General features: G+C 46.5%; 1 protein-coding gene across 1 annotated transcript; it reads right to left on the reverse strand.

Moving 5' to 3' along the window:
* Window positions 1-1,837: 1,837 nt before the first annotated feature.
* Window positions 1,838-15,045, reverse strand: LOC149440249 (protein Wnt-11b). The gene is made up of 5 exons (XM_089658859.1): window positions 14,975-15,045; window positions 8,005-8,240; window positions 4,712-4,989; window positions 4,045-4,337; window positions 1,838-2,012 (listed from the first exon to the last, which is right to left on the reverse strand). The coding sequence occupies exons 1-5, from the start codon at window positions 15,043-15,045 to the stop codon at window positions 1,838-1,840; spliced, it is 1,053 nt and encodes a 350-aa protein (XP_089514985.1).
* Between the last annotated feature and the right edge of the window lie 662 nt (window positions 15,046-15,707).

The raw sequence follows: 15,707 nt of genomic DNA on the forward strand, positions 1-15,707 counted from the left end.
CTAGTCTGAGATTTATTTCCAATGATCCTCAGCTCCATCTAGTGGCCATAATGCGGTATTTTTCTGATTTACTCTACTTATGGATGAATTTATTTTTTTTTTTTTACCTTATTTATACCGCTTATCACATTAAGAATGTTCAACCGGAAGGGAAGATTATTATTTTTAAAAAATAGGGCCGCAGCCGGTTGGTTCGCACAGAACGAATGTACTTTTCTGATTTACTCTACTTACGGATTAATTTTTTTACTTTTTTTCCCACTTTTATTTTTTTTTTTTTTTTTAATAATCTTCCCTTCCGGTTAAACGTTCTTCAAAAATGTAATAAATTAAGAAAAAAGATATTTATTTATTTTTTCTTAATTTATTACATTTTTGAAGAACGTTCAACCGGAAGGGAAGATTATTAAAAAAAAAATATATATATATATAAACAAATAAAAAGAGAAGTAAAAAAAATTAGATTTTTTTTTTTAATTTTTTTTTTTTAATAATCTTCCCTTCCGGTTGAACGTTCTTCAAAAATGTAATAAATTAAGAAAAAAAAAATAAATAAATATTTTTTCTTAATTTATTACATTTTTGAAGAACGTTCAACCGGAAGGGAAGATTCTTAAAAATAAATAAAAAAGGTAAAAAAAAAAAAAATGTAAAAAAATTAATCCGTAAGTAAAGTAAATCAGAAAAGTACATTCGTTCTGTGCGAACCAACCTGCTGTGGCTATATTTTAAAAATAATAATCTTCCCTTCCGGTTGAATGTTCAAAAATGTAATAAATTTAAAATATAGCCACAGCAGGTTGGTTCGCACAGAACGAATGTACTTTTCTGATTTACTTTACTTACAAAAATTTTTTTTTTTTCTTTTTATTTTTTATACCACTTATCACATTTTTGAAGAACGTTCAACCAGGGAAAATTCATATTTTTAAAAAATAGGGCCGCAGCCGGTCAGTTCGCACAGAACGAATGTACATGGCAGTATCGCTGGATGAAAAGCTATGGGGGGGAAAAAAAAAACAAAAAACCCACAAAAACAATCAAAAAACCAAAACAAAACTCCAAGAAAACAAACAAAAAAAAAAAAAAATAAAAATCTGGTGTAAATTAATTTCAGTGGCACCCCAAAAGGATGAAGTAGCAGCCAATAGGCAACGCACCTCATGACAACGCAGGTAACGTGATGTGCAAAATAAATGAATCAAAAAACAAGAAGGGTCCGCCTTCCACCTACAAAGTGCAGTGAACGTGAGGGGCACACCAGGGATTGACATTTTTTGTGTTCTCCCTGTTGCCATCCTTGCAAAAACAAAAAAACAAAAAAACAACAAAAAAAAAAACCAAAAGAAAAACCACTAAACAAAAAATATTAAAAAAACACAAACAAAAAAACCACACACAACACAAAACAAAACAAAAAACAGAAAAAACCCACAAAAAAAAAAAAAAAAAAAAAAAAAAAAAACACATTAACTTTAGATTGTGATTTAGGGTGGGTGGGCCTAACAGGGGCTACCATGGGGGGGGGGGGGGGAAGGGGGTGTCTTTGTTGCTTTGGAGTGTGGGGAAAAAAAAAAAAAAAAAAGTCAGAGTATTGGGTTCAGCGACACAGCGTAGACCGCCGTTCCTCTTTCATGGCCGCGTGCCTCTGAGGTTTCCCATTGGACGAAAGGTTCTCTATTGGAAGCGGCTGAACCGCCGTTGGCCGACTCTCCGTCATCACCAACCCAAAGTCCCGGCATTGTTTATTCCGGCTTCTCGGAACAAGTACGGCTGAACCCTTCAGGGGGCCCCATCGCCCCATCAATCCAAATCCTCGACCTTCCGCAGGCGGGATTTATTTACAGACGTATCGCTCCACCGTTCGCTCGCACTTCTTGCACATGACGTAGCAGCACCAGAAGTATTTGCACTGGCAGCGCTCCACGAGGGTCTCGGTGTAGACGTTGTATCCGCGGCCACAACACATCAAGTTACAGCTGTCGCTGCCCACCGACGTTTTGTTGCAGAGTCTGGAGGGGGGGGAACAAAATTAAAAAAAAAGTCAGCCAGGGAAAGGAGGGATCATCAGTTTGCTATAAAAATAAATAAATTTAAAAAAAAAAAAAAAAAAAAAAAAAAAGAAAAAAAAAGAGAACTAATTTTATTAGCACTTTAGTATTTTTTTATTTTTTTAATTTAATTAGTAAAGTGCTAATAAACACCAACCAAAAAAAAAAAAAAAATACTAACCGTATTTATTAGTAATTTAGTATTTTTTATTTTTTTAATTTAATTAGTATTCGCATTTTGTTAAATAAAAAATACTAAAAGTACAAATACTAATTAAATTAAAAAAAATAAAAAATACTATTCGCATTTTGTTAGTATTTGTACTTTTAGTATTTTTTATTTAACAAAATGCGAGTACTAATTAAATTAAAAAAATAAAAAATACTAACAAATACTAAATTACTAATAAATACGGTTGGTATTTATTAGCACTTTAGTATCTGTTAGTATTTGGGTTTTTTTTTTTTTTTTTTTAATTAGTATTTGCATTTTGTTAGATAAAATACTAAAGTACTAATAAATACTAACAAAATGCAAATACTAATTAAAAAAACAAAAACAAAAAACACTCTAACAGTATTTATTAGTACTTTAGCATTTTATCTGTTAACAAAACAAACTACCAGATAAAATGCTAAAGTACTAATAAATACTGTTAGTATTTATTAGCACTTTAGTAAAAGTATCTGTATTTTTTTTGTTAATTAGTATTCGCATTTTGTTAGTACTATCAGTACTTTAGTATTTTATCTGTTAGTATTTTTTTTAATTTAAATTAGTATTCGCATTTTGTTAGTATTTATTAGTACTTTAGTATTTTATCTAGCAAAATGCGAATACTAGTTAAATAAAAAAAATACTAACAGATAAAATACTAAAGTACTGATAATACTAACAAAATGCGAATACTAATTAACAAAAAAAGAAAAAAAAAAAAAAAAATATTGACAGATACGAATATACTAAAGTACTAATAAAATATATTATCTGTCAGTATTTTTTTTTGTTAATTAGTATTCGCATTTTTTGGCATTAGTACTTAAATACTAAAGTATTTTTTTTGTTTAGGATTTAAGTACTAATAAATGCCAAAAAATGTGAATTAAAAAAAAAAAAAAAATACTGACATACTAATATACTAAAGCACCGATTAGTATTTTTTTAGTTTTTTTTTATTAGTATTTACTTATCAGTGCTTTAGTATATTAGTATCTGTCAGTATTTTTTTTTTTTTTAATTCACTTTTTTTGGCATTTATTAGTACTTAAATACTAAAATTTTTTTTGTTTAGGATTTAAGTACTAATAAATGCCAAAAAATGTGAATTAAAAAAAAAAAAAAAAAAATACTGACAGATACTAATATACTAAAGCACTGATAAGTAAATACTAACAAAATGCGAATACTAATAAAAAAAAAAAACTAAAAAAAATACTAAAGTACTAATAAACACCAACAAAATGCGAATACTAACAAAAACAGTAACTAATTATAAAATAAAGTATTAGTAATAAATGATAAAATACTAACATTAACAGATACCAACATAAAATGCTAACAAAAATGCCTAAAAATAATCAAATTTTATGTTGCAAGTACATTTTCAACCTTTCTGCGATATGTACTTAAACAACTCGGTTGTTATTATATTATCTTCTATCTAAAATATATATATATTAGATAGAAGATAATGTTTTTTTAATATTAAAAAAAATATAATCTTCTAATATACATTAAAAAAATAGAATATATTATCCATTTTTTTTTAGATCGAAGATAGATAATTTTATATACATACACAATACATTATATAGAAGATAATATATTATAATATTTTTTTTATATTTAAAAAAAAAAAAAAAAAAAAAAAAAAAAAAACACAAACACACACGCAAGCATTGGCTGCTGGGGTCCCCCACATAACTGTTGAGTGAAGCACACAGGGTCACCTCAGAGCTTTGTGTTGCAGCAAGAGAAGGACGGTTGGCTCACCTGTCTTGCGTTCCGTAGGACCCAAGCTTGGGATTTCTGGTACAATAGTCCGGTGAGCTGTTCAGGTACACCAGTTCGGATTCCCGAACGGGCCGGATGTCCAGCTCCTTGTGAACTAGATGCTTGCGGGTCCCCATCTGTCGGTGGATGACTTTGGTCGCCGCCAAGTACTTGGATTTCAGCTCGTCAGCCATTTGCGGCAAATCTTGGAGGCCCTTCCAGCAGGTCTTCACAGAGCACGACCCGGACACTCCGTGACACTTGCACTTGGTCTCAAGGGAATCCATCAGAACCTACAGAGAAGGCCATCCCGTTAGTAGGCTTCAACAACAAGGACACAAACCTGCAAACTGTTACTTGAAACCTCCCATCCCATCATGTGTTCAGACAACGGGTCCAAGAAAAGTTCTCCCCACCTCCAAAGGATAAAATACTGGTAGGATCAACAGGGATCTTTTGGTACCTTCAGAAAAAAAAAACAAACAATGAAAGTGGCCACCAGTAGCAAGAACTAGCTTCGATATTAAAGGCTTCGTTCTTGGGTTTAGCTCTTCCCCAAACCTAACGAGGTCCAAAAAAAAAACCAAAAACGTTCACAACACCTTCCAACCAATGCATCCATGGAAACTCAACGGAAGGGGTTGACAAGTCTACGAAGGAACCTCACCTGTCTGCCCACAGCGTTGTTGTGCAGGTTCATAAGTTTGCTGGCCTGCGTCCCAGATTTGCTGGACTTCATCGGAGCGTCCACAAAGGCCGATCCCATCTGGAGGCCGTAACGCAGGTTGTCGCCGCATCCGCCCCATCGAAAGCTGGGCCCGGGCACCTCGGCTGGCGTGGCACCGCACGAGCACGTAGGTAGCTCTCCCGAAGCGCAGGCCCGGGCGATGGCGTGACTTATGGTAGCGGAAGCCAGAGCGTACACGAAAGCAGATTCTCGAGTCCCTGTGGGGGGAATAAAAAAAAAAAAAAAAAAATTACTAACACGTTCCTGCCTCTCTGGCCTTACTCCTAGCACCATGAGTAGGGCTACAGCAGCCGAAACAAGGTCTTTTTTTTACGGGATGCCCATTTGTAGCCAATAGAGGTTTTCCACGAGAATCCTCAGAGTTGCTGGCTTCTGTCCATCAACGTTCCTATATTCCAGAAGGCCACGCCATCCTTACGTGGAGGCTTTCCGGCATGTTCCTCCTTGGAATGTTAGAGGAACTTGTTGGTTGAAGTTCCCTGCCACGCCCAAGCCATGTATAATAGGTCCCCCTCCCCCCCCTTAGCTGACTGGGGGTTCATCCTCACCCCCAAACCTCTTCTCCTCCCAGAGTTCTCCTCTAGTGAGGAGAAAAGCATACAATGCATCTTTTGAACCTTGAGGAAAAAAAAAAAAAAAAAAAAAAAAAAAAAAAAAAACTTTCCAGGGGCAGGTTCTCTTCTCAGATCACATGAGATGTAGCCAGTCTCCCCAACTCCTGGTTGTTCGTCTGAGATGAGTAGCTGTCAGTACCAGCCTGGTCTTGGCACTTGGGGGGGGTGCACGTGATCGAGCATGCTTCCAGCACATGGCACCAATTCCATGACTACATGTTTTGGCCACCATAAGGCATTAAGCCCAGTTTGGGTGAAACCCATCAAAGGAGGAGTTCCAAAATGGGGCTTTGTACTGCTTCCCTGGAACAATAAAGCTTTACTTACAAAGGACAGCTCAGTCTTGGTGCTAGGGGTGCAGGATCAAGCATGCTCCCAGCACAAGAACATGCCACCACAAGAGAGCCCACCCCCTGAAGCCACATGTGTAAGGCATTAAGCCCAGTTCTGCATGAAAAGGAGGACCCAGATGGGTCTTTGTATGACTTCCCTGGAACAATAAAGCTTTACTTACAAAGGACAGCTCAGTCTTGGTGGTACAGGGTGCAGGACCAAGCGTGCGCCAAGCACAAAAACATGCCACATATGGGGCACCACAAGAGAAAGTCAACCTCTGAAGCCACATCTGTCTGCCCAGTGTAAGGCATTAGGCCAAGATCTTTTTGACAAGTTTCACCCAGGAGGAGGACCAGATGGGGCTTTGTATGGCTTGTCTGGAACAATAAAGTTTTTTTAAAGGACAGCTCAATCTTGGTGCTAAGTGTGCAGGATCAAGCATGCTCCCAGCACCAGAACATGCCCACATATGGGGCACCACAAGAGCAAGCCCACCTCTGTGAGCCACATGTGTCTGGCCAGTGTGGGTGAAACTGGTCAAAGGAGGAGGACCCAGATGGGACTTAACACCTTACACTGGCCAGAGACATGTGGCTTCACAGAGGTGGGCTCTCATGATGCCCCATATGTGACATGTTCTTGTGCTGGTAGCATACATGATCCTGCACCCCTAGCACCAAGATTGAGCTGTCCTTTGGAACAATAAAGTTTAATTTTATTTTTTTTTTATTTTTTTTTTTGTAAGTGGAGCTTTATTGTTCCAGGAAATCCATACAAAGGATGGCTCAGCCTTGGTGATAGGGGTGCAGGATCAAGCAAGCTCCCAGCACAAGAACATTCCACCAATGGGGCACCACAAGAGAGCCTACCTCCTGAAGCCACGTGTGTAAGGCATTAAGCCCAGTTCTGCGTGAAACTTGTCAAAATGAGGAGGACCCAGATGGGGCTTTGTATGGCTTGTCTAAAAAAAAAAAAAAAAAAAAAAAAAATAAAATTAGACAAGCCATACAAAGCCCCATCTGGGTCCTCCTCATTTTGACAAGTTTCACGCAGAACTGGGCTTAATGCCTTACACACGTGGCTTCAGGAGGTAGGCTCTCTTGTGGTGCCCCATTGGTGGAATGTTCTTGTGCTGGGAGCTTGCTTGATCCTGCACCCCTATCACCAAGGCTGAGCCATCCTTTGTATGGATTTCCTGGAACAATAAAGCTCCACTTACAAAAAAAAAAAAAAAAAAAAAAAAAAAAGGACAGCTCAGTCTTGGTGGTAGGGGTGCAGGATCATGCTCGCTCCCAGCACAAGAACATGCCACATATGAGGCACCACAAGAGAAAGCCCACCTCTGTGATGCCACATGTATCTGGCCAGTGTAAGGCGTTAAGCCCAGTTCTCATTGAAACTGGTCAAAGGAGGAGGACCCAGATGGGGCTTTGTATGGCTTGTCTGGAACAATAAAGCTTCACTTACAAAGACCCATCTGGGTCCTCCTTTTCACGCAGAACTGAGCTCAACGCCTTACACATGTGGCTTCACAGAGGTGGGCTCTCTTGTGCTGCCCCATATGTGGCATGTACTTGTGCTGGGAGCATGCTTGATCCTGCACCCCTAGCACCAAGGCTGAGCTGTCCTTTGTAAGTGAAGCTTTATTGTTCCCGGAAAGCCATACAAAGGACAGCTCAGTCTTGGTGGTAGGGGTGCAGGATCAAGCACTCTCCAAACATAAGAACATTCCACATATGGGGCACCACAAGAGAAAGCCCACCTCTGAAGCCACATGTGTCTGGCCAATGTAAGGCGTTAAGCCCAGTTCTGGGTGAAACTTGTCAATTGAGGACCCAGATGGGGCTTTGTATGGCTTCCCTGGAACAACAAAGGTTCACTTACAAAGGACAGCTCAGTCTTGGTGATAGGGGTGCAGGATCAAGCATGCTCCCAGCACAAGACCATGCCACATGTGGGGCACCACAAGAGAAAGCCCACCTCTGTGAAGCCACATGTGTCTGGCCAATGTAAGGCGTTAAGCCCAGTTCTGGTTGAAGCTTGTCAAAGGAGGAGGACCCAGCTGGGGCTTTGTATGGCTTCCCTGGTACAATAAATTTTAATTTACAAAAAGGATTTCTCAATGTGCCGCCGGCTTCTTCTTGAACCTTACTTGTAGGTCAGGCTCAGGGAGATCCTGCGCAAGTCGAGTTTATTTTTTTTCCCCCCCTTTAGACAGGAATCTTTCTACATCGTCACAAGAGCGCCGCGTTCACATTTTACCTTTCTGCAAGTCCGGAGTGAAGTGAGGCGCAAGTTCAATGGAGGAGCAATTCCACCGCATGTCAGAGAAGGTCATCTGGCAGGCGAGTTTGGTCTGTTTGGCCGCGGTGACCACGTTCTGCATTAGTTCCAGGTTCCTCCTGCAAAGCTGCATCTGGTCAGGTACCAGTCCTTCGAGGAGGCTGCAGTGTTCGCTCTCGTTCCAGGCCACAGAACTGCCGTTCACGGTGAGACCCCTGCGAGGTCGAGAAGATTCCATTAGACCAAAGGATACGAAGAAGAAGACTTGGAGAACATACTTGGGTTTAAACGAATAAATATATATATATATATATAAAAAAATCCTAAAGAAAAGTGAACACCGTTGTATTATAAAAAGACATTTCAGACCCGTTTGTGCGTCAAGTAGCGCCATCATGTGCGATGCGCCGAGGCAGCTCATAAAAAACAACGCACTACAAATGCTCCAAACCATCCCAAAAACTGGACAAGTCCTCACTGTCCAACAGTGCCTGGGGTGGGTGTACTGGACAAGAAAGGCGAACAATCCAGAGTGGGAAAGTTGCTTTCAATCTTAGATCTTTCATTCGATCTGAAAAAAAAAAAAAAATCCCTGGTGATCCTGCCAAGAAAGTCCTTGTGCATGCACTTCCTGTTATAGGGTGACCACTCTGCCAAGTGTTCTCTCCCACGAATGTTCCAATATCTAAACAGCTTCTGTAGGCAACATTTTCTTTCCTCTAGGTCCTATACAATTGGAGTCATCAACTCTATACCAGTGGTCTGCAAACTGTGGCCCGGGGCCTGGATGTGGCCCTTTTCCTGCCTTTATCTGGCCCTTGAGGCATTATTCCTGTCACTGACAAACGGGGCAGAATTCCTGCCACTGAAAGCAACAACGGGGCACGGTTCCTTCCACCAACACCACTGATGCAAACCATTTCTCCTAATACCAAGGATGGGGAACTGTTCCTCCCACCAGCAATGAGGTACTATTCCTCCCACTGATACCAACCATTTCTCCTCCCAATTCCAAAGATGGGCCACCGCTCCCCCCTACGGATGCCAACGAGGGGGCACCTATCCCCCCCACCGACACCAACTATTTCTCCTCCTAATCCTGAAGGTGGTGTCAGTGGGAGTAACTGCCCAAATGATGGGGCACTATTCTTCCCACTGATACCAACTATTTCTCCTCCTAATACCAACGATGGGGCACCATTCCACCCCCCCACCATCGCCAACGATGGGGCACCATTCCACCCCCCCACCATCGCCAACGATGGGGCACCATTCCACCCCCACCGCCGCCAACGATGGGGCACCATTCCACCCCCCCCCCCCCACCATCGCCAACTATGTCTCCTCCTACTCCTGAGGTGGTGCCTAAATGCACTACTCTTCCCACCGATACAAACTATTTCTCCTCCTAATACCAATGACGGGGCACCGTTGCCAACGATGGGGCAACATTTCCCCCCCCCCCCACACCGATAGGGCACCATCACCCCCCTCACGCCAAACGATGGGATACTATTTCCCCCCACACACCATCATCATGCCAACGATGGGGCACCATTCCCCACCCAACACCAACTATTTCTCCTCCTAATTCTGAAGGTGGTGCCAGTGGGAGTAACCAAACCCAAATCACTATTCTTACCATTGATACCAACTATTTCTCCTCCTAATACCAAATGATGGGGCTCCGTCGCCAACAACGGGGCACCATTCCCCCCCCCCCCTACCGACGCCAACGACGGGGCACCATTCCCCCCCCCCCCTACCGACGCCAACGACGGGGCACCATTCCCCCCCCCCCCTACCGACGCCAACGACGGGGCACCATTCCCCCCCCCCCTACCGACGCCAACGACGGGGCACCATTCCCCCCCCCCCCTACCGACGCCAACGACGGGGCACCATTCCCCCCCCCCTACCGACGCCAACGACGGGGCACCATTCCCCCCCCCCTACCGACGCCAACGACGGGGCACCATTCCCCCCCCCCCTACCGACGCCAACGACGGGGCACCATTCCCCCCCCCCCCTACCGACGCCAACGACGGGGCACCATTCCCCCCCCCCTACCGACGCCAACGACGGGGCACCATTCCCCCCCCCCCCTACCGACGCCAACGACGGGGCACCATTCCCCCCCCCCCCCCTACCGACGCCAACGACGGGGCACCATTCCCCCCCCCCCACCGACGCCAACGACGGGGCACCATTCCCCCCCCCCCACCGACGCCAACGACGGGGCACCATTCCCCCCCCCCCTACCGACGCCAACGACGGGGCACCATTCCCCCCCCCCCCTACCGACGCCAACGACGGGGCACCATTCCCCCCCCCCCTACCGACGCCAACGACGGGGCACCATTCCCCCCCCCCCTACCGACGCCAACGACGGGGCACCATTCCCCCCCCCCCTACCGACGCCAACGACGGGGCACCATTCCCCCCCCCTACCGACGCCAACGACGGGGCACCATTTCCCCCCCCCCCTACCGACGCCAACGACGGGGCACCATTCCCCCCCCCCCCTACCGACGCCAACGACGGGGCACCATTCCCCCCCCCCCTACCGACGCCAACGACGGGGCACCATTCCCCCCCCCCCTACCGACGCCAACGACGGGGCACCATTCCCCCCCCCCCTACCGACGCCAACGACGGGGCACCATTCCCCCCCCCCTACCGACGCCAACGACGGGGCACCATTCCCCCCCCCCCCCTACCGACACCAACGACGGGGCACCATTCCCCCCCCCCCCTACCGACGCCAACGACGGGGCACCATTCCCCCCCCCCTACCGACGCCAACGACGGGGCACCATTCCCCCCCCCCTACCGACGCCAACGACGGGGCACCATTCCCCCCCCCCCCTACCGACGCCAACGACGGGGCACCATTCCCCCCTCTACCGACGCCAACGACGGGGCACCATTCCCCCCTCTACCGACGCCAACGACGGGGCACCATTCCCCCCCCTACCGACGCCAACGACGGGGCACCATTCCCCCCCCTACCGACGCCAACGACGGGGCACCATTCCCCCCCCTACCGACGCCAATGATGGGGCACCATTCCCCCCCCTACCGACGCCAACGATGGGGCACAATTCCCCCCTACCGACGCCAACAATGGGGCACCATTCCTCCCACTGACACCCAACATTTCTCCTCTAACACAGAAGATTGGGCATGGTTTACTCCCAATTTGCACAGTCCAGCCCCCCTAAAGTCTAAAAAAAGACAGTAAACTGGTCCTTTGTTTAAAAAAAAAAAAAAAAAAAAAAAAAGCTTGGAGACCCCCCTCAACCCTATACCAAATTTTCCCAAAAATGTTAGTGTGAAGTCAGCAGTAGACCGGTAGATCAACTCCTTATACCCCCTACCAAGCCCAATACCCCCTACCAAGCCCAATACCCCCTACCAAGCCCAATACCCTTGAACAAATCAGCTGTAGGGCAGATAGGGCTCTTGGATGAGTGAGTCTAGAATTTGAACTGGGAGGCTTCAATGGAAGACGTCAAGGGGCACAGTGGCACACCCATTACTTCGATTTCTCATGCTTGAGAAACAGTCACTGACCCCCAACAGAAGCTCTGCTTAAGAGTGTATGTATAGTCAAACCTTTGTGGATGAAGTCGGTAAGGGTTAGAACCCCGGTCGAGTTTCTATTGCTGGCTCTGTAACTGCTAGGAAGAGTCACCTTGAAGGCCATCACCACTAATGATCATCATTGATGGTCATCAGTTGGTCCTCAGGAACATCAGTGGTACAGAAAGTGATGAGAAAGACAAAATGTAACAGTGGTCACCAGAACAAGAGATATGGGGTGGGTGGAATCTTTGTTTGGGACACTTCTGATGCCACTCCAGGACCAGAAGTAACTTTACTCTACAGGGTCATCATCGTGTTCTGCAGTACAAGCAGAATTGCTTTCCTCAATGTTTGGAAGTACTGAGCATGTCTCAATACATTCCCTTTGCAGTTTGAGAAGAACTTGAAATGTGCACTGGGCATCCACTTTTCTGGCCCTAGTGTCGGAACCTGGTAAGGGTGCCTGTAGACATTGGATGGGGATGTCCAGAATGATGATCTGATGTCTACGAGGCCTGTCCAGCCACTGCTGACCAACTCTTAGAGAACCTCCCCCCTCCTCACCACCACTACCCAGATAAGCTGGCACTAGGAGTCTACAGACTAGTTCTCTATAGGGAGCAGCTGCCATGAAAGATGCCCCAGTGCCCAGATAAGGTCCTCTAGGGTCCATGACCTCAATGCCCAAACCGTAGCCTGAGAGCCACATCCGTAAGGCCCTTTCTTTTGTGACCCTCTGAAGACATTCATATGTTTTCCTTACCTAGGTGCCCACCAGCGACACGTTTAAATCATCCTTTTTACGCCAGAGAAAACCATAAATTTTTAACCCCTCGCTAAGATTAGTCTTTGGGGGGGTGCAAAGAATGTCCCTGTACAATGGAGATTTGAATGCAGAAAGCTTGAAAAAGACCATGGATCACCACTGGACAAAGCCCAGCAGCATGAGATGGACCTGGATCTATGATGGTTAGACCAGATGGGAGGTCAGTTAGCCCAGCACAAGGAACCACTAGCAACCTCTGGAGGAACTCTAGGGTTCCATGGAACCCTGGATGAGAATGGCTGCTTTAGACCAAAACTGTTGCACGGGGGTCAGATCTGGCCCTTTGAACACTTTTCCCTCGAACGGACACCAAGGATGGGGCCCTGTTCCTTCACTGACCCCCAACCCCGTAGCCCTTCAGCAATATCAGCTCCCCCAATAATATCAAGTAGGTGGACCACCATTGGCCTAAGGCCAGCTCCAACCCCGTAGCCCTCAGCAATATCAGCTCCCCCAATAATATCAAGTAGGTGGACCACCATTGGCCTAAGGCCAGCTCCAACCCCGTAGCCCTTCAGCAATATCAGCTCCCCCAATTATATCAAGTAGGTGGACCACCATTGGCCTAAGGCCAGCTCCAACCCCGTAGCCCTTCAGCAATATCAGCTCCCCCTAATTATATCAAGTAGGTGGACCACCATTGGCCTAAGGCCAGCTCTAACCCCGTAGCCCTTCAGCAATATCAGCTCCCCCTAATTATATCAAGTAGGTGGACCACCATTGGCCTAAGGCCAGCTCCAACCCCGTAGCCCTCCAGCAATATCAGCTCCCCCAATATCATCAAGTAGGTGGACCACCATTGGCCTAAGGCCAGCTCCAACCCCGTAGCCCTTCAGCAATATCAGCTCCCCCAATAATATCAAGTAGGTGGACCACCATTGGCCTAAGGCCAGCTCCAACCCCGTAGCCCTTCAGCAATATCAGCTCCCCCAATAATATCAAGTAGGTGGACCACCATTGGCCTAAGGCCAGCTCCAACCCCGTAGCCCTTCAGCAATATCAGCTCCCCCAATTATATCAAGTAGGTGGACCACCATTGGCCTAAGGCCAGCTCTAACCCCGTAGCCCTTCAGCAATATCAGCTCCCCCAATAATATCAAGTAGTTGGACCACCATTGGCCTAAGGCCAGCTCTAACCCCGTAGCCCTTCAGCAATATCAGCTCCCCCAATTATATCAAGTAGTTGGACCACCATTGGCCTAAGGCCAGCTCCATACGGCAAAATAAATAAAGCGGCTGGGAGAACAGAAACATCAAAGAGATGATAGATGATTATCTTGGCCAGCAGGAGATCTCTGGGTACACAGACGGACAGATAAGACGTGGCTCCTGGACTGATAAAAGACATTTGCAGGGAAGGCTCAGCCTATTGACAGAAGGTCCTTAACTGATCAGCAATTTGTACCGACAAGAATCTGAGATCTGGAATCAATCTAGACACTGGAGAAGACTCCACCGGCCATGGATCAGATGATATCTGCCCATCCACACGAGGGACATGAACCGCCAGAATCCCGAGAAACCCGCCATTGTCCTGGTGACAACGGTTTTCCCCAGAGAGGAAATGAGGACAAATCTCCCAACAGCAACACAGACCGTAAGGAAAGGTTTCTTCCTGAAGAGTATGGGGATGCTGGAACCCCCATCAGACTTTTCCATCTAAAATGTTCCCTCACATCCTGTTGGGTGTCAGCAGGACAGGGAGTGAGGGGGAAACGCTGGGCATCGTTAGCTCGGTGCAAAGTTTCAGCAACGCCAAGCTGACGGATCTCCTGCACAGGTCACCTCGTCCTGGCCAATTAAAAACAACTTAACATCGGTACCCTCAAACCGGCCATCTGAAGAGGACAACGGCTGGTGGGAAGCTCTGGGACACCACAGTGCTGGAGTTATAGTGAGCAGTGCTTGTAGCCTCCACCGGAAGCTCGTGTGACAACACTGGAGCACAATTGGGAGACTGACAGAGCGTTGTCACCCTAGAACAGGAAGTACCTGAACAAGATGGCAGGCTCATCAGGGCACCCCATAGAGCAACTATTGGGAGAGAGATGTCCCAGATCACCCCATAGAGCAACTATCAGGAGGGGGGGTCCAAGAGCCCACCTTCCCCCCCCCCCAGAGCAACTATCAGGAGCGGGGGGAGGTTCCAGAGCCCCCCATACAGCAACTACCAGGAGCAGGGGGTCCCAGAGCCCCCCATACAGCAACTACCAGGAGAGAGGGGGGGTCCCAGAGCTATTATGAGGGGGGTCCCAGACCAACTATCAGGAGGGGGGGTCCCAGAGCCCCCCCACAGCAACTATCAAGAGGAGGGGTCCCAGAGCTACTGTTAGGAGGGGGGTCCCAGACCAACTATTAGGAGGAGGGGTGCCCAGAGCCCCCCCCCCCCCCCACAGCAACTATCAAGAGGGGGGGGGTCCCAGAGCTACTATTAGGAGGGGGCATCCCAGACCAACAATCAGGAGGGGTCCCAGAGCCCCCCATACACACAAGCAGTAGAGGGGTAGATGGCACATGCAATGCTATTCTACTTACAGCCACTGGATGGCGCCACCAGACACGCAGAAGGACCAGAGCAGAGCGATCCAGAGACAGGACGGATCCATTGATGGGGGTCCCGGGGGGTACAGTGGGGTGATCTCCAGCAAAGTGTGCGAATCCCAGTGTGGGTGAATGTGAGTGATGACCGGAGGAGGGCGCTGTGCGGGTCTATTACACGGCTCTGTCCCGGACCTCGCCTCACATCTAATGAGTGCCCGACTCCGGCTCCCGGCGCCTTATATAGGGCTGCGTGACGTCACCCGGCACCGCCCCTACCCCCTGCACTGTCCAGGTGGGATCGCTCCGCCCCCTGCAGGATCCTCCGCCCCCCTGTTCTCACCTCTGTGCCAGGTACCCCCAATAGATTATTATTCATGGCAGGTGCAGTATATATATATATATCATCCATGGCAGGTACAGTATATATATATATCATCCATGGCAGGTACAGTATATATATATATCATCCATGGCAGGTACAGTATATATATATATCTCATCCATGGCAGGTACAGTATATATATATATATATCATCCATGGCAGGTACAGTATATATATATATATCATCCATGGCAGGTACAGTATATATATATATATATATATCATCCATGGCAGGTACAGTATATATATATATATCATCCATGGCAGGTACAGTATATATATATATATCATCCTCCTGCAATGGCAGCTGCACTATATACCGTATATAATATTATTCAGAATGAG

The sequence above is a fragment of the Staurois parvus genome, unplaced genomic scaffold (assembly GCF_062004578.1).
Source record: "Staurois parvus isolate SC_StPar_1 unplaced genomic scaffold, SC_StPar_1.0 ptg001106l, whole genome shotgun sequence".
NCBI lineage: Eukaryota > Metazoa > Chordata > Amphibia > Anura > Ranidae > Staurois > Staurois parvus.